This window comes from Solanum verrucosum, unplaced genomic scaffold (genome assembly GCF_900185275.1).
Source record: "Solanum verrucosum unplaced genomic scaffold, falcon-dt-bn FXZP01000234.1, whole genome shotgun sequence".
Lineage (NCBI taxonomy): Eukaryota > Viridiplantae > Streptophyta > Magnoliopsida > Solanales > Solanaceae > Solanum > Solanum verrucosum.
In genome coordinates this window covers 636,270-660,873 of record NW_026020440.1, presented here as the reverse complement: position 1 = coordinate 660,873, position 24,604 = coordinate 636,270, and the positions used below count along the sequence as shown (strand labels likewise).

The window sequence follows — 24,604 nt, the reverse complement described above, 5'->3', positions numbered from 1 at the left end:
TAGTTATACCATGCCTTTTTTCCTAACTCACAATGTCAAATCTAATATACATTCAGTTCAATGACATAGATCTATTAAAATTGAAATACAACAAAATGCTCAGAATAAGAACAAGATTACAACTTTCAAGAAAAAAACAGTTCAAAATGGGATTTAGTTTTCAACTTCCCCATTTCTGCAAAGAGAAAATAGAAACAAAAACAACTTGAAACCCAAAAATGCAAACCACCCACCTAGTTGACCCCATCCTGGAAGAAAAAAGAAAGAAAATGCTAGAAGGATGAAGAAAACAACAAGAAAAACAAATTAACCAAATCAAAGTCCAAAAGAACTAAAGGCAAAACTTTAAAGTAAAAAACAACTCTCATTCGACAGTGAGTGATATCAAGCGCCGACGAAGAATGTCAGAGTTGGAGTCGGAGTCGAGTGAGGTGAGGAAGGTTGTCACGACTCCGACCGTCGTGATTGGTACCCACACTAACTCTCCGGTGGGAGAATCACTACTACAACCAAACCCAAGCAACTAAACCAACACTAAGACATTTAAATTACGGAAGCAAGTTCAATAATAAGGAAATAAATAGGGAGTTCCCATAAACTCCAACAAAAGTCTAACAACGAACTAAACAATGCGGAAGAAATAACCTAGAATCTGAAAGTCAATGTACCAAAACATCTAAGGTTTGACAAGTTTAAACAAGAAGGAATACAACCCCAACTAATGTACTAATAACTAATAGAACTGTCTAACTCCGAAATGTGGACATAGACGAAAGGAGAACTCATGGCAGCCCGTAATAATTGGCTCACCCTTGAATTCGAACGACGATCACTGATCTCATAAGCGAGGTCTGTCAGTAGCCGTTTGAAGATGTCCTGTACTCAACAAAAATAAGAGCAAGTGCAGTATCAATACACAACCACAGTGTACTGGTAGGATCACGCGGCTATCCCACTAAGTGCAACATACATAAGTCATCACAACAGTATAATCACATGCATATAACGAACATATACAATATTATCAACATTTACTAACAACGAACAACTTCACATTTCTCAAGATACACAATTATCAAATCATTGGTCCTCTCATGAAACCCAAACCCAAGCAGTTAGCATACCGGAACGTGGTACCCGATCCAATGATTATGCCGGAACATGGCAACCGATCCTATAATTATGCTAGAACATGTCAACCAATCCAAGTTAGTTATGCCGGAACGTGGCAACCGATCCAATCAACACACCACAATCACAATCACAAGTATATTCTCAAGATCACGCAATTAAGTCATGATTTCATGGTAACCATCATTCATCTATCTCATTTACAACAAATGTGATCAATAATGCAACATTCATATACATACATGTTTCATAATGAAGCAAGAACAAACATACATCACACAATCATAGAATCACAACCATCTCCTACGTCGAAACAAGCTTGAAACCCTAAGAAACTTGATCCTTCCTTTTTTGGATTCGTTCTGCTTGTTCTTGGTCTACAAACAATCATAATAACACGGGAATCAATAAACAAACACTAATTACCCGAATTACTAATAATTCTATGAACCCTAAATCAAACCCATGATCCCAATTATCCAAATTAAGGTTGTTTCCACCATATAATCTATAATAAAACCCTCCCCCATCAATATTCACCCATTCCATTACGTTCTACGGATAAAAAAATGGATTCGGGGAGTGAAAAACTTACCTTTAGCCTAAAAAATGATGAAAAACGAGTAGGAGGCACCTGGGGTTCGTTCTTTAGCTCTAAAAGTCAAAAAGTGTATAATAAGGTCATTTCGGGATTTATTAATGACCTTAAGTCGCGTCGAGCCCGCCACAACGGCCACCACCCTGCTACAGCGGCCCCGCTAAAGCGACCAAAATCCTCGCCAAAACGGGTTGCACGAAACAGGGAACTATTTAAAGAATTCTAAAATCCCCACTTCACAACACACCTCTAACCCACGACGCTCAAAAAATACCCTCGCGCTAAGATTGATTTCGAGAGATCTACTCGCCCGAATTCAATTCTGTAAAGTCGTACGGGTTCCTTAACGAGCAATCTAACTACTCATGTAATCAAAATCATAAATAATTCACCCGATTGTTACCAGATTTCCCTGCACCTTAAAGACTCCGATTTCGTTCCAATCTGGACTAGGTTGAGAAAATCTAAATACTATGAAAAAGTTTTTTGGCCCCAAATTTTCCCCCGTTGGCTTTTCTATAACGACGGAAACAGGTCGTTACAAAGGTAGGATTGGAGAGAGGATTTGGGTAGCGATTTGTGGGAGGAAAAGAGGAGAGTGGTGATTGTTGAACTAATTGACATGGCTTCAATGGAGGATTCAGGTTAATTTGAGATAATGGGTAAAAGGGTAATGGGTTATACCTTAGAGGGTCGGGGCATTAGGTTTAAAATGGGGAATGGATCGTTTTTAAAAATTCGGGTTAATTTGAGTCAATTTGGAGATTTTCATCAATTGAGGGGTACAAATGATAAAATTAGTAACGGTATGGGTAAAAATAAGTTCATTTTAACGGTAGGGGTATAGTCAACTAATAAATTAAAATCGAGGGAATTTTTTACGCTTTTCCCTATAATTTTTGAAGTTCAAGATCACTAGACAATAAAGAGTAGGCACATGAAGTTATTTCATAATTTTTTTTGGTTTTCCACGCGGTGTCCGGAGCCCTCAATGGAGCTTCGTCTAAATTCATTTCGCGCTCTGCAGGGCCCATTCGGTGGTGGCGCCTCCAATAGGATTGTCTCCATACCAAGGCTCGAACCCGAGACCTCTGATTAAGGGTGAAGCAGTCTAATTATTTCATAATTAATTATAGTCTTAGAATTATAATTCTTGGATTAGTTTATGGTGTTCTTCAAATGAGATTAAAATAAAATAAAATATGAGGTATAAATTTATTCTTAAATCAAGATTAGTAATATCTTTAACAAAGTGGAATGCCACTTTTTTTCCCACTTTCATTAGAAAAGTAATCTTTTTTTTTGTTTTTAAGTAATTTGTTTTCCTAGCGAAAATACTTTTTAAAAAATTTAACCAATCGAACATAAGAAAATTGAAAAATACCATACCAAACACATCCTTAGTGACAATAATTTGGGATTCATAGGCAATGAGAATTTGAATAAATACTACATTAATCTTTGAATGTTTACTAAAACATTACATATGTATTTGTGAATGGCATAGATATGTACCAAATGGCTACAATAATACTATTATAAACAAGTTCAAATAAAAAATATGTAAAAACTTTATTGTATAAATTCATATAAAAGTTTAGGTTTAAACAACTAATTTTATAAAGTTGTCTCTATTCTTGGGATATTAAAAATATTTTTATTTGACAGTGTTGGCACAACAAGTATAAAATTACACGAGATTATAAATTATTAAGTGTCTTAATATAGTATAACCTATTGATAGTATATTTCATTGGCCCGGATCGAATTTGATGTTGGAAAAGAGAGATAAATTAATGCAAACATATGCTTGTCTGCTTTATTTAGCATTATTTTTATATAGTACACTCTATCAAATGATTTCTTATCATTTTGTTGGGTGTATAAGAATGATACTTAATAGAGTGGACTCGCAAATGTTTGTGTTAGTTATTCTTGCATTAATTATTCTTTATGCATTATTTGATTTGGTGTATTAAAAATGATATCATCGCATAATTTTTAAAAAAATATTTATTTACAAAAATAGCCTCCACAAATATGATGGAAAAATGTAAAAAAAGATTTTAACGGGCAATTGAGTCATTAACCATGCTAATGCATGCATTAAATATATAGTGTGTATAACTCATGCTACAATTTTCATGTATTAGTAATACACAATACAACGTACGACTAATGCAAGTTGTACCAAATAAGATTCTACTAATATATAAGTTAATGGATTCATTATATCTTGAGTGTTTTAAAAGATGGGGCGTAAGACAAGCCCTTTTACTTATATATTGAAACGTGATGTAAACCCTATCGATTTGAACACTCTTACTAACCGATAACAATAATTATTATACTTGTTCTTGATGATTTTTTTCTATTTTATTAATTTTAATGTATATTGTAAGTTGCTATAGGTGTTCTTGGGGTGAAAATGGGTGGTAAAGTGGAAGCACCCTTTAAAAATATCTTTAAAATATTATTGAAATAACTTAGGAATTTTTGCTTATTTACTCTTATTTAAAAAAAATGCTCAGGAGTAAGGAAAGAAATTAATGAATTGTAGAAATAATTAAAAGTAAATTGTCCCAATAATGACCCGTTAGGTCATTTTGAGAACTAGTCCTCTTTCTTTCATAAAAGACCCTTCTCGTAAATTTAAAAATGAGAATTTTGGAGTTATTCGTTAACTACAATTAATTAGTTAACAAGTAATTTTAAATAATTTATTTAATTAATAATAACAGGTCAGGTCTAAAATTTATTTAAGACCCTATCTTTTTGGCTCATATATATTAAAAATATGTTAGTAGGATTTGTCACTTTTCGGTACTTAATAAATTTTAGAATTGAGGAAATTTTAGCGCCAATCATTGGGTAATTATGGCAAAATAATTGTGGAGTAAATCCTTAAATAAATTGAGATTTTGGTCTAACTATTTTATACAGTGGACCGTATGTATGCATAATGATTATGGATTTAGTTTTGGTTTCACAATTTTCTTATAGTTATCAAGTTATAATTTAAGTTTTTATATATTGAGATATATAATTAAATATTAAGGGTGTTGTATTATATGATACCATTAAATTTATAATATTTGAAGGAATTGAGACTTACCTTAGGCTTGAAATATGGAAAATATGAGTGTTGATATATTAATTGATATCAAAATTAGGAACTTGATTATAAATTTGGATGAGCTTTTATGGGTCTAGGCTAATTATATTATTATATGAGTGTTGTTAGTTTCAAAATCTTATTGTAATTACTTATTTGAATATATTACATTTATTTGGAAGTCCAATGAAAGGGGAAGACTCAAGTCCCGGAGTGATTGTTCGACTATTTGAGGCAAGTGAATTTCTAAACCCTTGTTAAGTGCATAGAATCGTGTATTTCTTTGTGGTATGTGTTGGGGAGTAATGGGACTTGGTGATGGTTTACTTGTCCATATTGAATAACTCTAATGATGAAAAGGGGTAATAAAAGGCAATATGATTAATTATTGACGTGTGATGTGTTGAGAATGGTTTGAAAGGTTTATTGATTACTTGTTGATGTTGTATCACGATTGTGTTGTTGTGAATTGTGCATTGTTATGAAAATGGTCATTTCCTCATTATTTGTGTGAATATGTCATTTGCATTGATTTTGAGACATGGTTGTGATAAGTGTTATGTGAATTGAGGAAGAATAAGAAATTAAAGAGGATGTACCATTTCGAGGGACGTGTCGCGCGCCGCAACGTATACTATATTTCGAAGGACGTGTTGCGCGCCGCTACAAATTCTATTATCGAGGGATGTATCGTGCGCCGCGACGGATACTATATATCGAGGGTCGTGTCACATGCCGCGACGGATGCATGGACAAATATGTCCCTCATGGGTCCCGGTCTGAGAGACAGTGGGTGTCTATCACTAGGTCAGACATGCATCACTGTACTTGACATTGCATTCCATTGCATTGCATATCTTAATCAGTAGTGAACTTGATATTGTGTTTTGCTAATCTTGTGAGTGCCTTTCTGTGGAGGTTGTGATTGATGAATATTGAGCTTGTTGCTGAGGATATGTAATTGTTAGAGTGTTGTTGTTGAGTTGTATGCTATGTAAATTGTGAACTGTTAGGTTAGGCTGGTTTTATGCAGGTTGTAGGGGTGTAAGGAGTACCCGTATTCTATTTCCTTAGCTTGTGTTTAAAAGTTTACTTGCTGAGTACCGTGTGGTTTGGTACTCACCCCTTGCTTCTACATTTTTGTAGGTTACTTGCCCGGATCTTTGTGATACTTTCTCTTCTCTTCTTGTCCGAGGCTTCTTGTGTGTAATATGCCAGAAAATTTTTCGAACTAAGACTTGAACCATCCTTCGTTGTGAGTAGGATTTTACCGAGAAATTAAAATTTCTTAAGTGTTAAGTTCACTAGATGTAGCACCTTGAGTTCGAAAAAGAACTAAATTAGATATAGCAAAAATCTGAAATTTTGCTAGTTAAGCTAAGTATGAGTTTTGGGTCGACTTAAAACGATCATAACTCCTAGCTCAGGATGAGTTAGGTGTTCTATCATATACCGTAGGAAATATCTTTGAATTATCTTTCCAACGCCACCGAATTTTCTCAGTTTCGATATCGTATGAGGGAGATATGTCCATTCGAAGTTGGGTTGTCTAGATAAGAAAAGTCAAAACCGGATTTTAGAGGGGTATTTTGGTGTATTTTGGTATTTTGGTTTTTTCTTTGGACAATGTTGGCACAACGTAACAAGGAGCAAACTTTTGTGGAATGGACTAATCCCCCGGATTTCGTTTTGAAGAAGATAGAAGAAGATAAGAAGGGGATTCCTTTTATTGTAAATAAACTAACAAGTTCTATGTCGGATAAATGTACTACTACTACTATAGATATAGATGTAGGTTGCAGTACCGCTTTTGGCCACCTGGCTTGTATGGATGCATAACTAATATATATAATATTTCTCTTTTCAACCAAAAAAAAAAAAAGAAGTATAAAATCAGACGAGATTATAAATTATTAAGTGTCTTAATATAGTAGAACCTATTGAAATTTTATTTCATTGGCCCGGGCCGAGTTTGATGTTGAAAAAGAGCGATAAATTAATGCAAATGTTGGCATATCCGTTTTATTTACCATTATTTTTATATACTACACTCTATCTAATGATTTCTAATCATTTTGTAGGGTATATAAGAATGATACTAAATAAAGTGGATTAGCATACGTTTGTATTAGTTATGCTTTCATTAATTATTTTTTATGCATTATTTGATTTGGTGTATTAAAAATGACATTCATTGCACAATTTTTTTAAAAAACATTTATTTACAAAAATAACATCCACAGATATGATGGAAAAAATATAAAAAAGATTGAGTGACAATTGAGTCTTTAACCATGCTAATGCATGCATTAAACATACATAGTGTATAACTCATATTAACATTTCCATGTATTAGTTATACACAATAAAGTGCATGACTAATGCACGTTGTACCAAATAAGGTTCTACTAATGCATAAGCTAATGCATGCATTATATCCTGTTTTAAAGGGTGGGGACGTGAGACTAGACGTTTTACTTAGTATATTGAGGCGAGAAGTAAGCCCTATGGATCATTAAATATTTATTTCATGATATAGTAAAAATAATATAATAACACAAAATTAAAAAAATACATCAATAGTTTAAATTAATTAAAAATATGATTAAGAAAACTAATAGAAAATAAAGCTTCTAACATGATTTTACAAGTATAAATAATAAAATGATATAAAAATTATTATGAGTCGCAAATCAACTCTAATATATTAACTTTCAAATAATAAAAGAATCATTATTTCTTAAAATATATTACTATCATACTATCAAAAATTTACCTCCTAAAAGAAAAAAAAATTCAATAAAATCATTAATATTAACATCACTCAATCATGGATAAAATAAAATTACTTTCAAATAGCGAAATAATAAAATATGATAATTTTGAGACAAAAATGTGATGCCCAATGATAAGTAAAGATGTACAATTTAGCTATATAATTTTAGAAGAATTATTAAGTAATAATCACTCTCACAATGTTACCAAATAGTAAATATGCGATACTACGACTTGTTATATATATAAGGGTCAACAATGGGCACTCCATCCCCTCTTTATTTTAGTTCCTATTCTTCATTTTTAGATAAGTGAATAATAGTTCTCCAAATTTGGAGAACTACTATTCACATCTCTATTTTACTTTTTCATTATTTTATTATTATTTATATTATTGTTTCTATTATTTTGTAATGAACATATTATTTTATATGTAATGCCATTAATTAAATAACTAATATTCATAATTCTTTTTAAATGTAATACAATATTTTAAAAAATATATTATTTAATAAATACTATTTTCATCCCGAATTAATCATATTTTATTTTTTAAATTTTCGTCACTAATATAATTTAAAAATCTCCGATTTGAACAATTTTGCAGCTAGACATAAAAAAATTAAGGAAATTTTTTTTTCATTTTTAACTCCATAATGCATTAATAGAGCATTTAAGGGAGCATCGTAATAATCTTGAAAATTGAGTATTTATGTAATATTTATGTAATTGTATTTCATTAATGGTTTCACTTTAATTTAAATTGTCCATTAATTCGTATATCATATAAAGTTGCTTGCAATTTATGTTATTTGAAAATTTAGAATAAAATATATTTTTTATTAAATAAAGAGTTTGAAAAATAAAAATTATATAAAATGATTATTTGAAAAGAAGAAGAAATGATATATATGAAATAAGAAAATAAAAATGAAATAAAAATAATAATATAATATTAAGGAGAGAGAATAAGATTATTTTTAGAGAGTAAAATAGAGAATCGAATTGAAGTTTATTGTCCGAAAAAAATAGAGAGCTCTATAAAATAGAGTATAAGGTTGGAGATCCCTTAATATCTAATTTGTGTAAGATTTGTTAGGCGAACCTTAATTGTTTGACGTTGCATGTTTATGATGTAAGTCTCACAGAACTAAGTTCCACACATAAGTCTCAGAACGTTTTGCCAGAGCCCCGCCCCGGAGCAAGCTTGGGGCGAGTTCCAACCCTGCCTTTTAAAACACAAAATTTATTTTCTTCTAATATTAATAAAGTGAAAACAAAAAAGATCAAGAATTAATTAATTAAAAGAAAAACATTTGTGAATTTATTATTTAATATATAATAGAAGTATAAGAAGAATTAATGAAAAATTAAAAAAAAAATGAGCTGAAGCTCTTCTTCGCGTCAACCAAAAGAGGAAGCCGAAAATAATACATCCGCCCCTGGTGACTGCAGTCATCTAAACCCTCCACCAATCACGGCGGCGCGTGTACTATCCTGAACTATCGACCTATCTACTCCGCCACTTAATTGGGCAACACAGAGGTTTGCAACCACAGCTCCACCGTTTTTACTATGAATTTTGAGGATGAAGACTTTGAACTGAGAGAGATTCAGAGGCTTGAAGGCCACACCGATAAGGTTTGGAGCGTCGCTTGGAAACCGGCTACCGGAATCAATGGTATTCCAGCTGTATTCGCTTCCTGCAGCGGCGATAAAACCGTACGAATCTGGGAAGAGAACTCCACAGGCTCTTTCCAGTGTCAGGTTTGGTTTTTGTCTAGTCATAAGCAAAATCAAAGCTTTTGCTAAATTTGAATTTTGGATACTTGGAGTAGGTAGTAAAGAAATTCTATGTTGGAATAGACAAAACATTTATTGGCATGAAAATATCACGGAAAACTAATACTTGATCAAAGTGAAAAATTAACAGTAGTGTTTGACAATCTTGAATTTGCTCTACGATCAGTGGATACTAAGTAAAGAGCTGCAATAAAAATCCATTTTTTCCCCTAGTAATTAGTAATCTAAAATTTGTTAATAACTTGTTTACTATGAAGTATCAGTTTAGTCCAAGAAAAATAAAAAAATATGAAGTAGTAGAAATTAGTTCTTCACATGGAAGAAGTTTATGCACTGGAACTATATCGACAAAGGAGTTACTTATGAGAGTATCAGCTTCAAATCTGTTGTGTTAGATTCTGCTTTAGTTCTTTGATCTTTATTCTGAGATTTGGTAAGTTTCTCCTTTTATGAATTATTATTTACTTATGATAGTTGATTAAATTTATTGGAAAGCACACATGGGGTTGTGCAGCCACAAAGCAAGGTGTACATTTTTTCCGTCTTCCTTTTTTCTTCTTCCTCTAGTAGTCTTTCCATGCTCAAGAGATAAAATGGCCTTCATCCTCTAGCTATAGTAACTCTTCAGCCTATAAGAATAAAAACCAAGCTGTAGTGACTATTTGAAGGAAATTTTGCAGGCTGTTTTGGAGGAAACACATACGCGGACTGTTAGATCATGTGCATGGTCACCGTCAGGCAAATTTTTGGCAACAGCTAGCTTTGATGCCACCACTGCTATTTGGGAAAATGTTGGGGTTGACTTTGAGTGTGTCTCCACTTTGGAGGTACAGTTACCTTTTGGCTTCCGTCTCTCTTTCATTTTTATTACCTCGGCTCTAACAATAACCTCCACAAAGTAGGCAAATCTAATATCTTCTGTCCGTTAATATCTTATGCATATCACAATATAAACTTCAGAAGAGAATTTGTTACCTGTGGAATTGTGCTTAATCCTTTAATTTGGCTGATATTGCTTTGTGATCCTAATTTACATTTACTTTTATATTTGACCTTTTTCATTATCTTGAATGGGCAACAAATGTACTTAACTCTTGTCTGCCTTCTTATTTTTCTTACGGATAATGTTCAGGGTCATGACAATGAAGTGAAAAGCGTTTCTTGGAATAATTCAGGCTCACTGCTTGCGACATGTGGACGAGATAAGTCGGTTTGGATATGGGAAGTGTTGCCTGGAAATGAGTTTGACTGTGTTTCAGTGTTACAAGGACACACACAAGATGTTAAGATGGTTCAGTGGAATCCATCTATGGATACTTTGTTCTCATGTAGTTATGATAACACCATTAAGGTATAAGGTTTAACTTTTCATCCCGCCCCCCATCTCTCTCTATTTTTGTTTAGAGAGATTCTTGCTTGCTTTTCATACCCCTATTACAGGTATAGAATTGGTAGTCAACTTGTTTTTCTTTCATATGTAAGTTATAATATCTAATCTCTAGTGGTGCTTGAAACTGCAGGTTTGGGTAGAGAATGGTGATAGTGATGATTGGCATTGTATTCAAACTTTGGGTGAATCTAATAGGTAAGAGTCGTTATTGGGCAAAACAGAATCTTAAATTTATTGTACCCCAGTATTGATTCAAATCCCATTCAAAAAACACTAGAGATTTTCTCCAGCGGCCGAAGTCTTAGTAAGTAGAGTTCCCTAGCACCTGTATTGGCGGGAGGTGGTAAGGGCCGGATGATTATTCGAGTTCAGACCACTGTTATAAAAAAATGTTGAATCTTGAATTTATTGTATTTGCTAGTGGAGAAACAATTGACCACTTAAACTATGTCATCAAGGTGGTGATTATATTCTTAGTGTTGTAAGCCCTCTTTTATGTAGATTAGCCATATTTTATTGAAATGAGGTGACTTTCTTAGTGTGTAACATGTAGCTAATTTAATGTAGGTTATTAACACCTCTGTCCGAAATTGACAAGTTTTGAGAATGAGAACTTCCTAGTGATCATTTGCAGAATATGTGGGATCATAGGTTTTAAATGTTTTTAGGTATAATCAGATGGAAATCTTGCTTGGTAATTTACAAATAAGGTTATCATCATTCAGGAAGATCTCATTATAAGAGTCAACATGAAGTTAAATTTTTGGGGGAAAGAGACAGAGAAGTAGTTGGATAGGTGTCTTAACATGGATGAATACTTGCATGCATTAGAGCAAGTGGACTTATTTAGGCCCAAGTTTACGATTTTTTTGAGTTTCTTAGAGTGAAGTTTTATCCTTGTTTTGTCCTAAAGAAGTTTGCATGTATGAGATTTAAAGAAAACTGTGTCAACAAGCCGAATCCTTTCTTGATGTAAAGAAACACGGGAAGAGATAGCTGTGACATTCATTTACTAAATTATTCTTGAACTCATGAAATTTATTTATTTATGGGTGAGGAGACTATATGGGTACTGAAAAGCTGAAATATCTTCTTTCGAGATGCTCTTACGAGTTTGCTCGGAAATGACAGGATAATGTTGTATGATAAATGGATGAAGTATTTTCAGTAATTCTGGCCACCACCAGTTGATTGGATAAAAAATGTTGGTGATCCCTCAGTTATTTTCCCTTTTGGTGGTATATTTGTGTCTATATAGTGTGTAAATATATCTTTTCTCCCGACAAACCTTTCATTATGCGATTATTTGGAAACTTCATTAAATAGTCATATATTAGATTGCTGTTTTAGAGCGTCTGAATTCACTTGTAAAACCTTTTGTGTAAGCTCTTGCACTCATCCTACTGACAGTGAAAAGGGGTCCATATATACCCATATCAATGGAATGATTCAGGCATTTAAAAGTTCTGCTCTCAAATTTGTGCCGTCTTGACTGCTCTTTTACTGGTTTATCATATTTCCTCATTGGCCTAAAATGTCAGTATGTGGCCTATAACAAGCAGTATGAGTGTTTTAGGGTTTTGATAACTCTGCTTTAAGATGTTTTGGGAGCTTATGTCACTACATGGTTGAACTTTCAGTGGACATACATCTACTGTCTGGTCTCTCTCTTTCAATGCTAGTGGAGACAAAATGGTTTCTTGCAGGTATGTTTTTCTTTCTGCTGAATTCATTTTAAAATATATGCTCTGAAGTCTCTGGTGTATCTTGAATAGGATAGTTGTTACAGTCACTACTTGAATAGAGTTTACATTGAATTCTGTGAATTGCAGTGATGACCTTACCATTAAGGTATGGACTAGCAAAATGCAGGAATGGGATCAAAATGCACCTTGGTAAGTGTGATATTATCCTCCCTTTTCTAAGCATAATGTTATCCTATATAGTTGATTCATCCATAAGATAAGGAGTGGCACGACATAATGCAGGATTGGTATCAAACTGCACCTTGTGAACTAAGGGCCGTTTGTCCATGATTTGTTTGGAAATCAGGTTAATTTGAAGTTCAAATTTTGCTTGGACATGCAATTTGAATCTCAAAAGTTGGTACTTTTTCTCGTAAACATGATAACCCCACAATTTGTGAAAATTATCAAAACTTTCCCAACACTTATACAATCTTCCCAAATGAGCAAACCATAATTAGTAAACAAAGTATTGGAAGCACCGCATTAATAGATCGTATATCTTTGTGTTCCTTTTATAAATAAGATAAATGCTTGCAATTACAAATGTTAATATACACATAGTTTTACAAAGATCCATTGGCCCAATAAATCGACAAAAGTAATAACTAGCTATTCTTTAATATAGTCCTCCCCTCATGTATGGTATCGACAATCTCTTCACATCGAGCATGAGTCTTATTAATTTAAAATTATGCTTAATTTTTTGCAAAATATAAACTTATGGATCTAGTTTTAAATTTATTTAAAATTGAGATGACAAACTTAGAATTGAAATCATACTCTTAGGAGAATTTGAGATTTGAAATCATGATTTGAAGTTTAAGTTTGTTTAAATTTCATAACAAATGCTAATAACAAATCAAAATTTCGAATTTGAGCTCCAAATTGCATGGCCGAACGCCTACTAGTAATCAAGTGTGCAAGATATTAAAGCCTTCTGGCTTTTGTTTGACAACTGGTGTGTGATCTCTTCTGTTTCATGACTTTTACCTTCCTCTAGTTTGTTAGTGTTTGTAGTTAAGAAGTATTTACTTTTATATCCTAAACCAAAACATTAAAAGATATTTTTTCGTATAAGGTACTGTAGCAGGGTGCCCATTTGTAGTTAAGAAGTATTTACTTTTATATCCTAAATCAAAATGTTAAAAGATATTTTTTCGTATAAGGTACTGTAGCAGGGTGCCTTAATGAGCCATCCTTATTTGTCCCTGGGCAATGTAATTAAGCAACAACATGCTCAGTTTTACACGATTCAGCCGCCACTTAGACATGTAGATTCCAGTAAATTCCTTTTGTATAAATATTATAATGCCAATTTGTTTCCAAAAGAAAAGCTTTGTATAATTTGAATATCAGTTAATGCATTAGGTGGACAATGATTTTTGTTCAGCTAAGACAACATTTATTGGTTTGTTCAAATTTTTCCTCATGCGGTCATGCCAAGAATGGTCCTCATTCGATTGGTGAACTATGTTCGATGTAGTTGTTCTTGTTGAAGTGTGTGATCATCTCATCTAAATTTTTAAGCTGTTAGATAGAGCATGCTTTTATTTACTTACTTATGTCCTTAATACACGGGCCTGATTCTTTTTCATGGCCAAGCGTGTGGAAATTCTCTCTTTTTAAAAAAAAATAATGGTCGGCGACTTGAACACCATCTTAAAGTGTATGGCCATCTCGTTTAAAAGCTTAAACTTTTATAGAGAGGATACTTTTATTCACTTAATTATTATTTCAACAGTTCTCGGTAGTTACTATGTTTGCCAACTCCTGATTAGCAACCATCTCCTTTTTGTGCTTGTCAGGAAACATGTCTGCACCCTATCTGGATATCATGATAGGACAATTTTCTCAGTTCATTGGTCAAGGTAGCTTCTCTATGACCCTGTTTGGATGGGCATAAAGCTTCTTTTAAGTTCTTTTCAGCTTTTTGGAGTGTTAAGCAAAATTCAGAGTAACTTTTAAGTTAAGTGCTTTTAAGCCAAAAGCAATAAGTTGGCAATTGTGTTACTTCAGCTTAACAACTTTTTTGCTTTGATTAATCTGTTAAACTTTTTTTCATAAATAATTATTTTTATCCAATATAAATTAACTCCAGGACTTGAAGCTTAAAAGCTACTTATATTCAGCCAATCAAAACAGGTTCTATATCTATTTTCTTATCATACTCATGCTAATGTATGCTTCCCCTTTTTGAAACCCCTAATATTACCTTTCTCTGATAAGGTTTTCCTTTTGTCCTTTTTCTTAAAGTGTGTTGTTAGGTTTTTTTTTTTTTTTTTGGGGGGTGGGGTGGGTATCAATAAAATCTATTGCATCTTTTTTCTATAATCAAGAGTTTTATACCTTGTGTGGTGCTGTCTAGATTTTATGGTTGATCACTTTTTTCAGGACTTGTATGCATGTTACCTTAGTTGCCTCTGGGGCATTTGTAAACATTCTATGAATTTTCAGTAATGAGGGCTTGTAGTTGTGATAATTTGCCCTGCCGTCCTACAGGCTAACATACTTAACATGCTAAAATGTCAGGGAAGGAATAATTGCCAGTGGAGCAGCTGATGACGCTATATGTTTATTTGTTGAGAATAACGACAATGAGGTATTGAAAAACCTTTATTGTCCCTTTTTCTTTTAATAATCATGTATTCCAGATATGATATCTACTAGTGGCGGATCCAAGAATTCACTAAGGGATGTCAAAATTTGAAGTAGTAAACCCACGAAAGAAGCCAAGAGGAGTCAATATATAGTATACACACATAAAAAATATTTTTTTACCTAGCTACTCAATGTAATTTTCTCTAAGGGGTGTCAATTGACACCCCTTGAATACATGTGGCTCCTACACTGATATCTAGCACAGTGGTGAATTTTGTCCTGCTCTGTTCTCACTTCCCCCAACCCTTCTCCTATTCACTCCATTTCTTGGGGGAGCTAAATGGTGGGGTGTTCTTCAGGGAAGTCACTGGTTCACCCTCTGCTATGTGGTTCCTTGCTAAAAATATTGACTTCTTGAGTTTTTGTGGGTTCTTTATTTCCTGTGAAGGAAGTAACTACAGTGACTTCCTTTTTATTCTTTTTCTAGCTGTTGGGTCTCTATGAAAAGACCGACAGAGGTGAGTTTTCATTTGGTTACCTCAGGCTCCCTGTTTAAATACCATTAAGTTAGTAAATACAATTCAGGTGGATCTGTATTCTGTCATAAAAGAAACTAAATAGCTCAGAGGACCGCTTTTTTTTCCTACAATTTTCAAGTTTTTCAGGCTAATGAGCAGATGACAGTGTCCCGGTTTCATGGGAAATGGGAATAACAACCTGGAGATTTCAGGTTTGGATCCCATCTAGAACACTAGGAGTGTTCCCATTGACTCCAGCCTTGCTGGGCTGGATTACCTTGGCAGCATTTGCTTGCATGCTGAACAGGCTGCCTGATAGTAGTCGAGGTGCCAGCAAGCTTCCACAAACTCCAGCCATATATATAAATATAAATGGGGAGAAAAGAGAAGATTACAGTAAAGGACCCTGATAACTGCTTAGGACAGTACTTGGATCCTGACTTGGTTCTTCTGGCCCAATCATCTATCCACTTGAATATCTTTGTTAAATTTTGATACATAGTGAGGAAAGCAAAATATGTTTAATCAGGTTGAGTAGAAAATCCATTAGAGACAGCTGAAAAAATTAGAAAAACTTACCTCCATTAACTGTATTATAATTCTAAAAAGTCATATGAATGTTGTCGATATACAACTACTGCAAGTATTCTATTATCACCTCTTCCAACTCTTCTTTGGCATAACAATTATACTGTGTCTGCCTTATCCAAATAACAATAAAAAATTTACTGTCTGATGGCAGGTTGAGGGAACTACATTTAAACTACTTCTGAAGAAAGAGAAGGCTCATGAAATGGATGTAAATTCTGTGCAATGGAACTCTGGGGTAAGTCAATGGGATACCAGAATGATCAGATTTTTGACATTTGCTTGATCATCTGTTGTTGCTTTGACTCTGTATTAGTCTCTGCTGCAAGATGATTTATTTTTTAGTAGAAGCCAAGATCACCTGAAAATTTCTTCAGCGTGTTAGGGATGATAATCTGTTACCCATTCAATCCCGTGTTTAATTGCCACGTTGAAGTGTAACTAATGTCTGACCTTTCCAATGTATCTTGTGTTGGCGCTTGATGATGCAGTAATGTGGATAAGACAAGTGGCACCTAAATTCGGACATGTTAGATTGAGAAAAGCTTATTAAGATCATGTTTCATTTGTGATATATATGAATTTGATGTCTGACCAATATTCCGTTTGACACTCGACTTTCAAATCCACAATTCTAAATGGAGCCTTGGGTTATTGTGCGGTGAGATGGTATTACACATTATAAATGTTGGCATACTGAGAACACATAAAAGCATTTAACTTTGGACCTGATAAATAGTTGTTAACCTCAGTTTTTCTTTACTTTCCGTTGACCAATGTGTCACATAATGTGTCAGAGCTGACAATTTGTGTTGGGTACGTCAAATATATTAGGCACTGCAATGATTGTTGTAAGGTTTTTCAAGGAGATGAAATGTTTGTCTTCAGTTGTGTTCTCAAATATTCAGTCTTGACTGTTTTATGTAGAGGGTAGAAGGGTGAATTTATTGCATATTTGAGTTTCATTTCTATGTCCCTACAGTATGAAAATAAGATTCTCTTTGGTTAAATATATGCTCTGCAGTACGTTTTACGTTCTTCTGTCAATCATGCAGGATAGGAGGCTTCTTGCTACGGCCAGTGATGATGGGACTGTGAAGATATGGGAGTTGGTTCGTCTCTCTGGACAGAAGCTACTGTAAACATAGCTCCACAGCGGATATTAGAAAGCAATGCACATCATTTTCCGATGTAGAAAATATAATTTACAGTCATTTCGAGCCTTTATGAAGTCTTCCAGAAAATGTTAGCTTTAGGCTTTAGAACTGTATGTGGAACAAAGTGTTAGCTTTAGGCTTTACTGTGTGTGGAACCCTTCCATCTTTTTATCCAATAACTTAATTTCTCCAACAGTTTGGTTTTGCAGCTATTTTGAGATATCAATTCAAGCTTTTAAACTACTTGTTAGTAGATGACCATTTCTGGCTCCAGATTCTTCATCTCTAGGTTTTTTTAGACCAATAGTTTGGCAATGAAATGGAAGTCATTCGTTGTTCTTTTACTGTGTTTTATCTCGTCTTTTGGTCAGATTTAATTATATGAAGGTTTCAGGTTGCAGATGAAGTGTTTGATGAAAGTGCTGAGCAAGCTTGTGCATGATTGATTAAAGAAATCAAATGGGCATATTTAAGGTTTGCTCAGCTAGATTGTCTATCTTTCTGTGAGGCTTTTAAAACTTGATCAAGCTTTGTCCTCGATTTATCTTTCGTGCTTTGATTTGAGTTCTCTTTGTCTGTTTGATGTTGAATCTTGCTCGAATTTGGTTATTGATGGTTTCTCTTTGTGCGATTCGGCCTGTTGTCACCATAGTGAGGTTTATAATGTGAAAAAACACATTTTGGTGGTTGCCTTGTGATAGACTATTCAAAATAACTGCTCTTCATACATATTGTGTCGATTGAATAAGCCCAGTAGCAATACAAACATGTCATAATTTTTATTTTCAACCATTTAGTTGAAAAAAGATTTACTCAATAGAATAAAACATGACCTAAACTCACTATAATAATCAATATTTTCTTAATAGGTATGCTAAATCAAAATTTAACAAGTAAAAAAGGACAGAGGAAGTATTGTTTAGTGAGTTGTCATCATTTTCCTCTATGCTTCCAATTTGTTCATAAACTCAATGGAGTTCCAATATTATCTCTGATGTTTCACGGTACATAAAACTATATATAGTACTATAATTAACTTATCAATATATTTGAGAATTAAGGCTGGCTATAGACCTTATTGCTAAAATATTGAAGGTCTCGTTTGTGTTTGCTTATCATTTAATAATTTATTTTATCTTGTACCTCACCTTTTTATAATAGTTGAATCTATTTGCCTACTTTTCTTATAGGTTTTTAACATTATTTTTTAGAGTGACATCTTAAGGATCGATTGGTAGAGTGTATAAAAATAATGTGAAATACAGTTTATTAGTAATGCTAGTATTAATTAGGATAAACTACTTATTAGAAATACATTACTAAATATTTGTAACACCTCGGACTTCGAGAAAGGGCTAGAATGGGAAATTTGGGCAAGTCCACTAATTCAAAATGGACCATGGACCCTTCACGACATCTTAGACGATTCGTGTAGGGGGACCACAGTTTGTTAAGGATGTTGTGAGTGACCATCCAGGACTGCCCTGGGAGGGGTCACCTAGACGGCGCCCTAGAAGGCCCGTGGTGACTTGGCCGGCCCGCCTAGGGGTCCGTACAAGTCACCCAATCAAAGAGGTTGCACCCACGTCAAGTCTCGAGTGTTGGGGCAACTTCAACCAGTCATATCTTTTAGCGAAAAATGAATTTGGTGGCCCTTGACCTATAAAATTAAAGGTCTTTGAGTACTCTTTCCAATGCCACCAAGTTTGCCTAATTCTGAGCCCGGAGTAAAAAGTTATGCTCGTTTTAGTGAAGCCCCATCGGGCAGGGCAACATAACTACCCACTAGACGGGCCATCATGCCTTAGACGACCCGTCAAGCCCCTCTTGAAGGTCACCTTGTCAGTTTTAAGTGAGGTTGCACCCCCAAGGATACTGTGAAGGACAACAGACGCCTAGACGGTCCGTGAAGCTTCACATTGACCGTAAAGTCGTCCGTGAAGGGGACTTATCAGATTTAGAACTTAGGGTCAAATTTAAACGATCATATCTTTTAGCACAAAATAAATTAGGTGGCCATCACTTATCAAATTAAAGATCTCTGAATCCTCTTTCCAACACCACTAAGTTTGCCTAATTCCAAGCTCGGAGTAAAAAGTTATGCCCGAAATAGTGAAGCCCTGTCGGGCAGAGCATCTTCACGACCCACTAGACGGGTCGTGGTGGCCCGTGAAGCCTGTCTTGAAGTCACTTCGTCAGCTTTTAAGTCAGGTATGTGAGATTTCACTAGTGGGTTCCTTCCACCCATTAGGTCCCTAGAATTCAGTCAGTTCTTTAATTCTCATAAATTGTTCAGACCTAGGGTTTCCAAAACCTTGGGGATTCAATGTAATTTTTGCTGCTATAATTTCCACGATCTAAATAACATGTTTCTTGGAAAATTTGCATACTTCCATGTATAGAATCCAGAACCCTAGCTTATATTACTTATCACTATTTCATTAATTATACTTGCTAGGTAGATCAGTTAGAAAATCATGCTTTAGAATTTGAATGTCATATCTTTCAGTATATTTATGTTGCATTCTCAGATAGCATATCAATATTTTGAGCTACTCAGTATTTCAGTACATTTTAGCTATACATATTTAGTTGGGAGTAGACTTAGTACCGAGTTGGACTAGGGTTCAGTGTACCCTCAAAGTCCGAGAACTACGTGCCAACATAGGTTCAGAAGTCCCCTCTGTTGAGGAATCAATTTTTAGTGATCACGCCATAGTCATGTCTTTATACCCTTGGAAAGGTATATTGGGTCCTCTCGATGGGGCGTATACATCGGACTCCACGTTTAACTCACATGGTTTATGTCAGTTAATAGTAGCTCCCATAATCATACTCTTATTGCATCGACCATGTTATTAACATTTACTTCAGTATTCAGTTCATCATGTTATCTCCATGATTAGTACTTGGTCATTGCATCTAGCTCAGTTTTTAGTTATACTTTAGTACAACCTATCTATATTGTTCAACTTAGTATTTATATCATGCATGCTCCATACATTCAAAGTACTGACACATACTTTTGCGCTACATCATTGTATGATGTAGGTTCAGGCGCCTAGCATCCAAATCACGCTTAGTTCGACTTCCAGCACATACTCAACAACTTTAATCGTGACTCCTCATAGTCCAAGGACGTTTCTTTATGCTTTTGGTTTAGTTAGCTTATTATCAATCTTTCAGTATTTTTAGAGTTAGTTGGGGACTTGTCCTAGCAGCTCATCAATATTAGAGGCTTTCAGACATAGAGTCAGTATTCAGTTGTTTTGGGTTGTTTCCTCTTTGATATTCAGTTATATTCTCACTTGAAGTTCTTTTAGTTTTGACTCACTTTACAGTTATGCTTCCACGCACTTAGTTGTATTTCAGTATGCTTGTGATATGTCAGACTCAGGGTTAGTCACTTGTAATCCTAGGTTTCGTGTTGCATCTAGGGGGTAGCCTCGGGGCGTGACAATACTACTACCATATATACTAACATTATCTTTCCTTTCAAACAATTACATATCTTACCACTTTTAATATTTTATACCATATATTATTGAAGATACAAATAGATACCAACATCCCTTAAAATTAGGATTGATTAATTATCTCTTCAATTTATTCTTTCATTCCAAATCATTTCCTCTCTCTCAATTCTCCACTCTATATTTATCACTCAATTATCTCTCCTCATTTATGGTTCAAGAATTTCACCATACAATTTCATTCCAACAATGGCTAATCTACTCTATTCTTCTCAAGATATCATCACCATGACCAACAAAATCTCCTGAACCCAAATTTTATTGTGTATTGTTCCTTTCTAATGAGACTAAATCGAAGTAATTGTTACAAAGAAAGTTTTCCAAGTTAATTGATGATCCAGTCAAACATATTACATTCATCCTCTTTATCATCGATGCCATGAATTCTATGGATTTTTTCAAGTTTATATTTGATAAATTCACGGTGGTGTGTTGTATATCTATTAACCTGTTGTCGTCTATAATGGGGAGAAGGATTAAACATAATTTCTTCTATATGTGTCTCGAATTAGTGTTATGTGTCTCCGTCTTAAAAACTTTGAATCTTGTTTTATATCCGATATAATGACATGTATCTGATAATGCTATTTTACATTTCTTGTATCTAGTTTTGTTTGACAGAAAATTCTACTTATTTTACATTTCTTGTATCTAGTTTTGTTTGACAGAAAATTCTACTTATTTTACATTATTTTCTCCAATACACTCTATCGAACTACCTCTAGGTGTTTTTGCAAGTATACCCTTACTAGAAAATGGTAAGGAGCTAGGGAAGAAATCAATCAATTTTTGTAGAATAATCAAAAATAACTGTCCACTTCTATCAATCCACTACATTCAAACAAAGTAGAAGAAAAAAAATTGATATAACTAACTAGATCAAAACCTCAAAGTGACCAACTATAATTTGGAGGGAGTTGAAAGAATCTAGGCTGAATCCAAATTCCTTTGAAATGTTGAGCATTTGTTCCTTCCATTGCCTCAATGTTTTCATTGTGGATCAAAACTTCTAAATCACTTCCAAAATAAGTAGCACCACAAGTAGTAATAGTAACATCATCACCAAGATTCATCTGTTTTTTCAAATTACTTCTACTAAAAAGTTTGTCCTTGTACCTAAATGACAATGTTTCCAAATTTGGATCCTTAGATTGCTCAATTACTAAGAACATCTCAAAACTTTTATCTTCCAATGTGAATGTCAACAACTTCTTAAAACCATCCATCATATAGAGACATCCTTGTTGAAAAGTAGCACATTTAGCATCACCAAAACTCTTTTGATTAAGTTTGAGATCATATTCATACTTAATCCACATGCTAGCTCCGCGTTCTAGCACGTTTACCTCCACAATATCATCATTTTTCTTGTAAATGATAGCCGTAACACAATCAATTGAGGAAGGAGGTGAGGTAAATGCAGCAGCAGCCGCGGGAGTGTTTTCTAGTCCTTGAATAGGTGGGAGGTCAATTTTCACGCGAGAGAAAGGGCAGAAGAAGAAAAGGTTACCTCTTTGTGATATGAGTAACCAACCTTGAGTTGATGCAAGGCAAGTTGCTTCTTTCAACTCAGGGATATTGATGGTGTAATTCTTGTTGATGGTTGGATTAAATAAGATAGTATTCTCATCGCGATCATTATGAAGAAGGAAATAGAGCTTTGAGTCACGAGACGTTGATTCAATGGAGGCAGAAGCTGTGAAGGAAGCAGAACGCCAATCTTTGCAAACTCCGCGAAAGCCAAGAAGATCAATTATTCCTAAACTCTCTGCTATTTCACTTAAAAGCTCTGGATGTAGATCACACCATGCTCTTGATGAAATCCTTGTTCTAATGTACCTTCACAACAATAAAATTTAGTAATTTTTTGAACTTTATACAAGGGAAATATAATTGGAACAAGTTAGGTTCCATTAGTGCATTAGAACATGTACTATAGATATGAACTATTCAAAATGTATGAAATTATTTTGAGAAAAATGTTTAACACAAATATAAGTGTGTTTCTTACTTAGTTCTTGGCGTGAGGCGATACGAGAAGATGGGAGCACACATAATTTGAATAAATATTACGCGCTAATCTTGAATGTATACTAAAACATTACACAAACATACACAAACAATTATGAACATTACACTAACATACACAAACATTTATGAATGGCATAGATATGTACAAAATGGCTACAATACAGCAATTATAAGCAAATTCAAATAAAAATATATGTAAAAACTTTATTATATAAATTCAAAATTCCATATTAAAGTTAAAAATACAAATTTTTTTTACGAAATATAAAGTTTATTGAATAAATTACTCAATGTTGTGATAACGAAACTAAAGTTTTTTTGGAAAATGTAATGGTTGTGCAAAAAGATATAGTTGAAGATGACTGAAGAAATTCAAGCAAAGCATTGAGTGATGGCTTTCTCAATGATTCTTGCAAGGTAATTATTCAACTTTTACCTGTCTCCAACAAGTTTGTGCATCCTGTAAATAAGATCTTCTTCTTGAGGTGTGTTGGAAGATGAGAAGGACAGTATGAATCTAAAATAAATTTTAATAAATATTATGTTACTAGTTGTTTACTAAAATCTTGGATTAATCCTAAAATACTGGCTAATCTTGAATGTTTTACTTGACAGGTTTAATAAAAGATATGAATAGATATGTACAAAATGCCAACCATGCAACAATTTTTAACAAGTTAATACTCCCTCCGTCCCTATTTAGTTGTCCACTTTAGAAATGACACACAGATTAAGGGCAACAATAATTAGCAGTGAAATTACAACTTTACCTTATAGTATAATTTACTTCCAAAATAATATTTAGTTGTCCACTTTAGAAATGACACACATATTAAGGCAACAATAATTAGCATAGTGAAGTTACAATTTTACCCTTATAGTATAATTTACTTCCAAAATAAAAGAAGAAATATGGACAACTAAATAGGAACAACTAAAAGAAGAAATATGGACAACTAAATAGGGACGGAGGGAGTACTTGTTTAATAAAATCTTGACTTTTTCCTGATTTGTAAAAAAGAGAAAGAGAAAAATAAGTGCAAAATAAGTATGATTTCATTATTTCATAATGAGAACAATTAACAAAATAGAAATAAATTATATAAATTTGTAAATTATAATTTGTATTGAAACAATTTTTTATTTGAGTAGTTTGTTTGATGAAATTATGCTATTGAAAAAATAAATATTTAATAATACAATTACGAAGAGTGATTAGCAATTATCTAATTTTGAAGGTTGGAATACATGTATTTTGCAATAAAAAGCTAAATTGTATGAATTGAATTCGAACAAATTCATATATTTTGGTGTACTGAAACTAGATCATAGAAACAAAATTAAATTAAGTAGTATATAGATATAGGATCAACACAATTAGAGTAACGATAAAATTACATTAAAAATAAAACAGGAATATCGACTAATTCAATAACATTCTTAACACTAAATATTGAAGATGAAAACAAGAAAATAAGATGATGAAAAATACTTACTCTTCTTCTTCCATTGTTAGGTTAAAATAAAGCTTTAGATGCAAAATTATGAACAGAGAAAACACTATTTATTTATATAAAATATGCTTGTCAACAACCCAAACGCATTTAATCTTTAGGTCT

The 24,604-nt window shown here is 33.5% G+C and overlaps 3 protein-coding genes across 3 annotated transcripts in view; 2 read left to right on the top strand and 1 right to left on the bottom strand.

Moving 5' to 3' along the window:
• The window catches only part of LOC125808166 (nodulin homeobox-like), a 217,276-nt gene that overhangs the window by 89,823 nt on the left and 102,849 nt on the right, over positions 1 to 24,604 (top strand). The window lies entirely within an intron of this gene.
• Positions 9,001 to 17,629, top strand: LOC125808185 (protein CIA1). Its single transcript, XM_049487911.1, has 10 exons — positions 9,001 to 9,386; positions 10,103 to 10,249; positions 10,555 to 10,773; positions 10,943 to 11,007; positions 12,453 to 12,518; positions 12,645 to 12,707; positions 14,366 to 14,428; positions 15,090 to 15,159; positions 16,419 to 16,502; positions 17,320 to 17,629. Exons 1-10 carry the CDS (start codon positions 9,195 to 9,197, stop codon positions 17,404 to 17,406), a joined length of 1,056 nt encoding a protein of 351 aa, XP_049343868.1. The 5' UTR covers positions 9,001 to 9,194; the 3' UTR covers positions 17,407 to 17,629.
• LOC125808234 (F-box protein At4g00893-like) lies at positions 21,842 to 24,548 on the bottom strand. Its single transcript, XM_049487957.1, has 2 exons — positions 24,482 to 24,548; positions 21,842 to 22,793 (listed from the first exon to the last, which is right to left on the bottom strand). The coding sequence occupies exons 1-2, from the start codon at positions 24,493 to 24,495 to the stop codon at positions 21,842 to 21,844; spliced, it is 966 nt and encodes a 321-aa protein (XP_049343914.1). The 5' UTR covers positions 24,496 to 24,548.

Excerpts from the sequence above, each read along its gene's own strand:
- LOC125808185 (XM_049487911.1), top strand. The coding sequence starts at position 9,195 with ATGAATTTTGAGGATGAAGACTTTGAACTGAGAGAGATTCAGAGGCTT. Across the intron at positions 10,250-10,554 it reads AGTGTGTCTCCACTTTGGAG|GGTCATGACAATGAAGTGAA; the intron begins GTACAGTTACCT and ends GATAATGTTCAG. Across the intron at positions 16,503-17,319 it reads CTGTGCAATGGAACTCTGGG|GATAGGAGGCTTCTTGCTAC; the intron begins GTAAGTCAATGG and ends TCAATCATGCAG.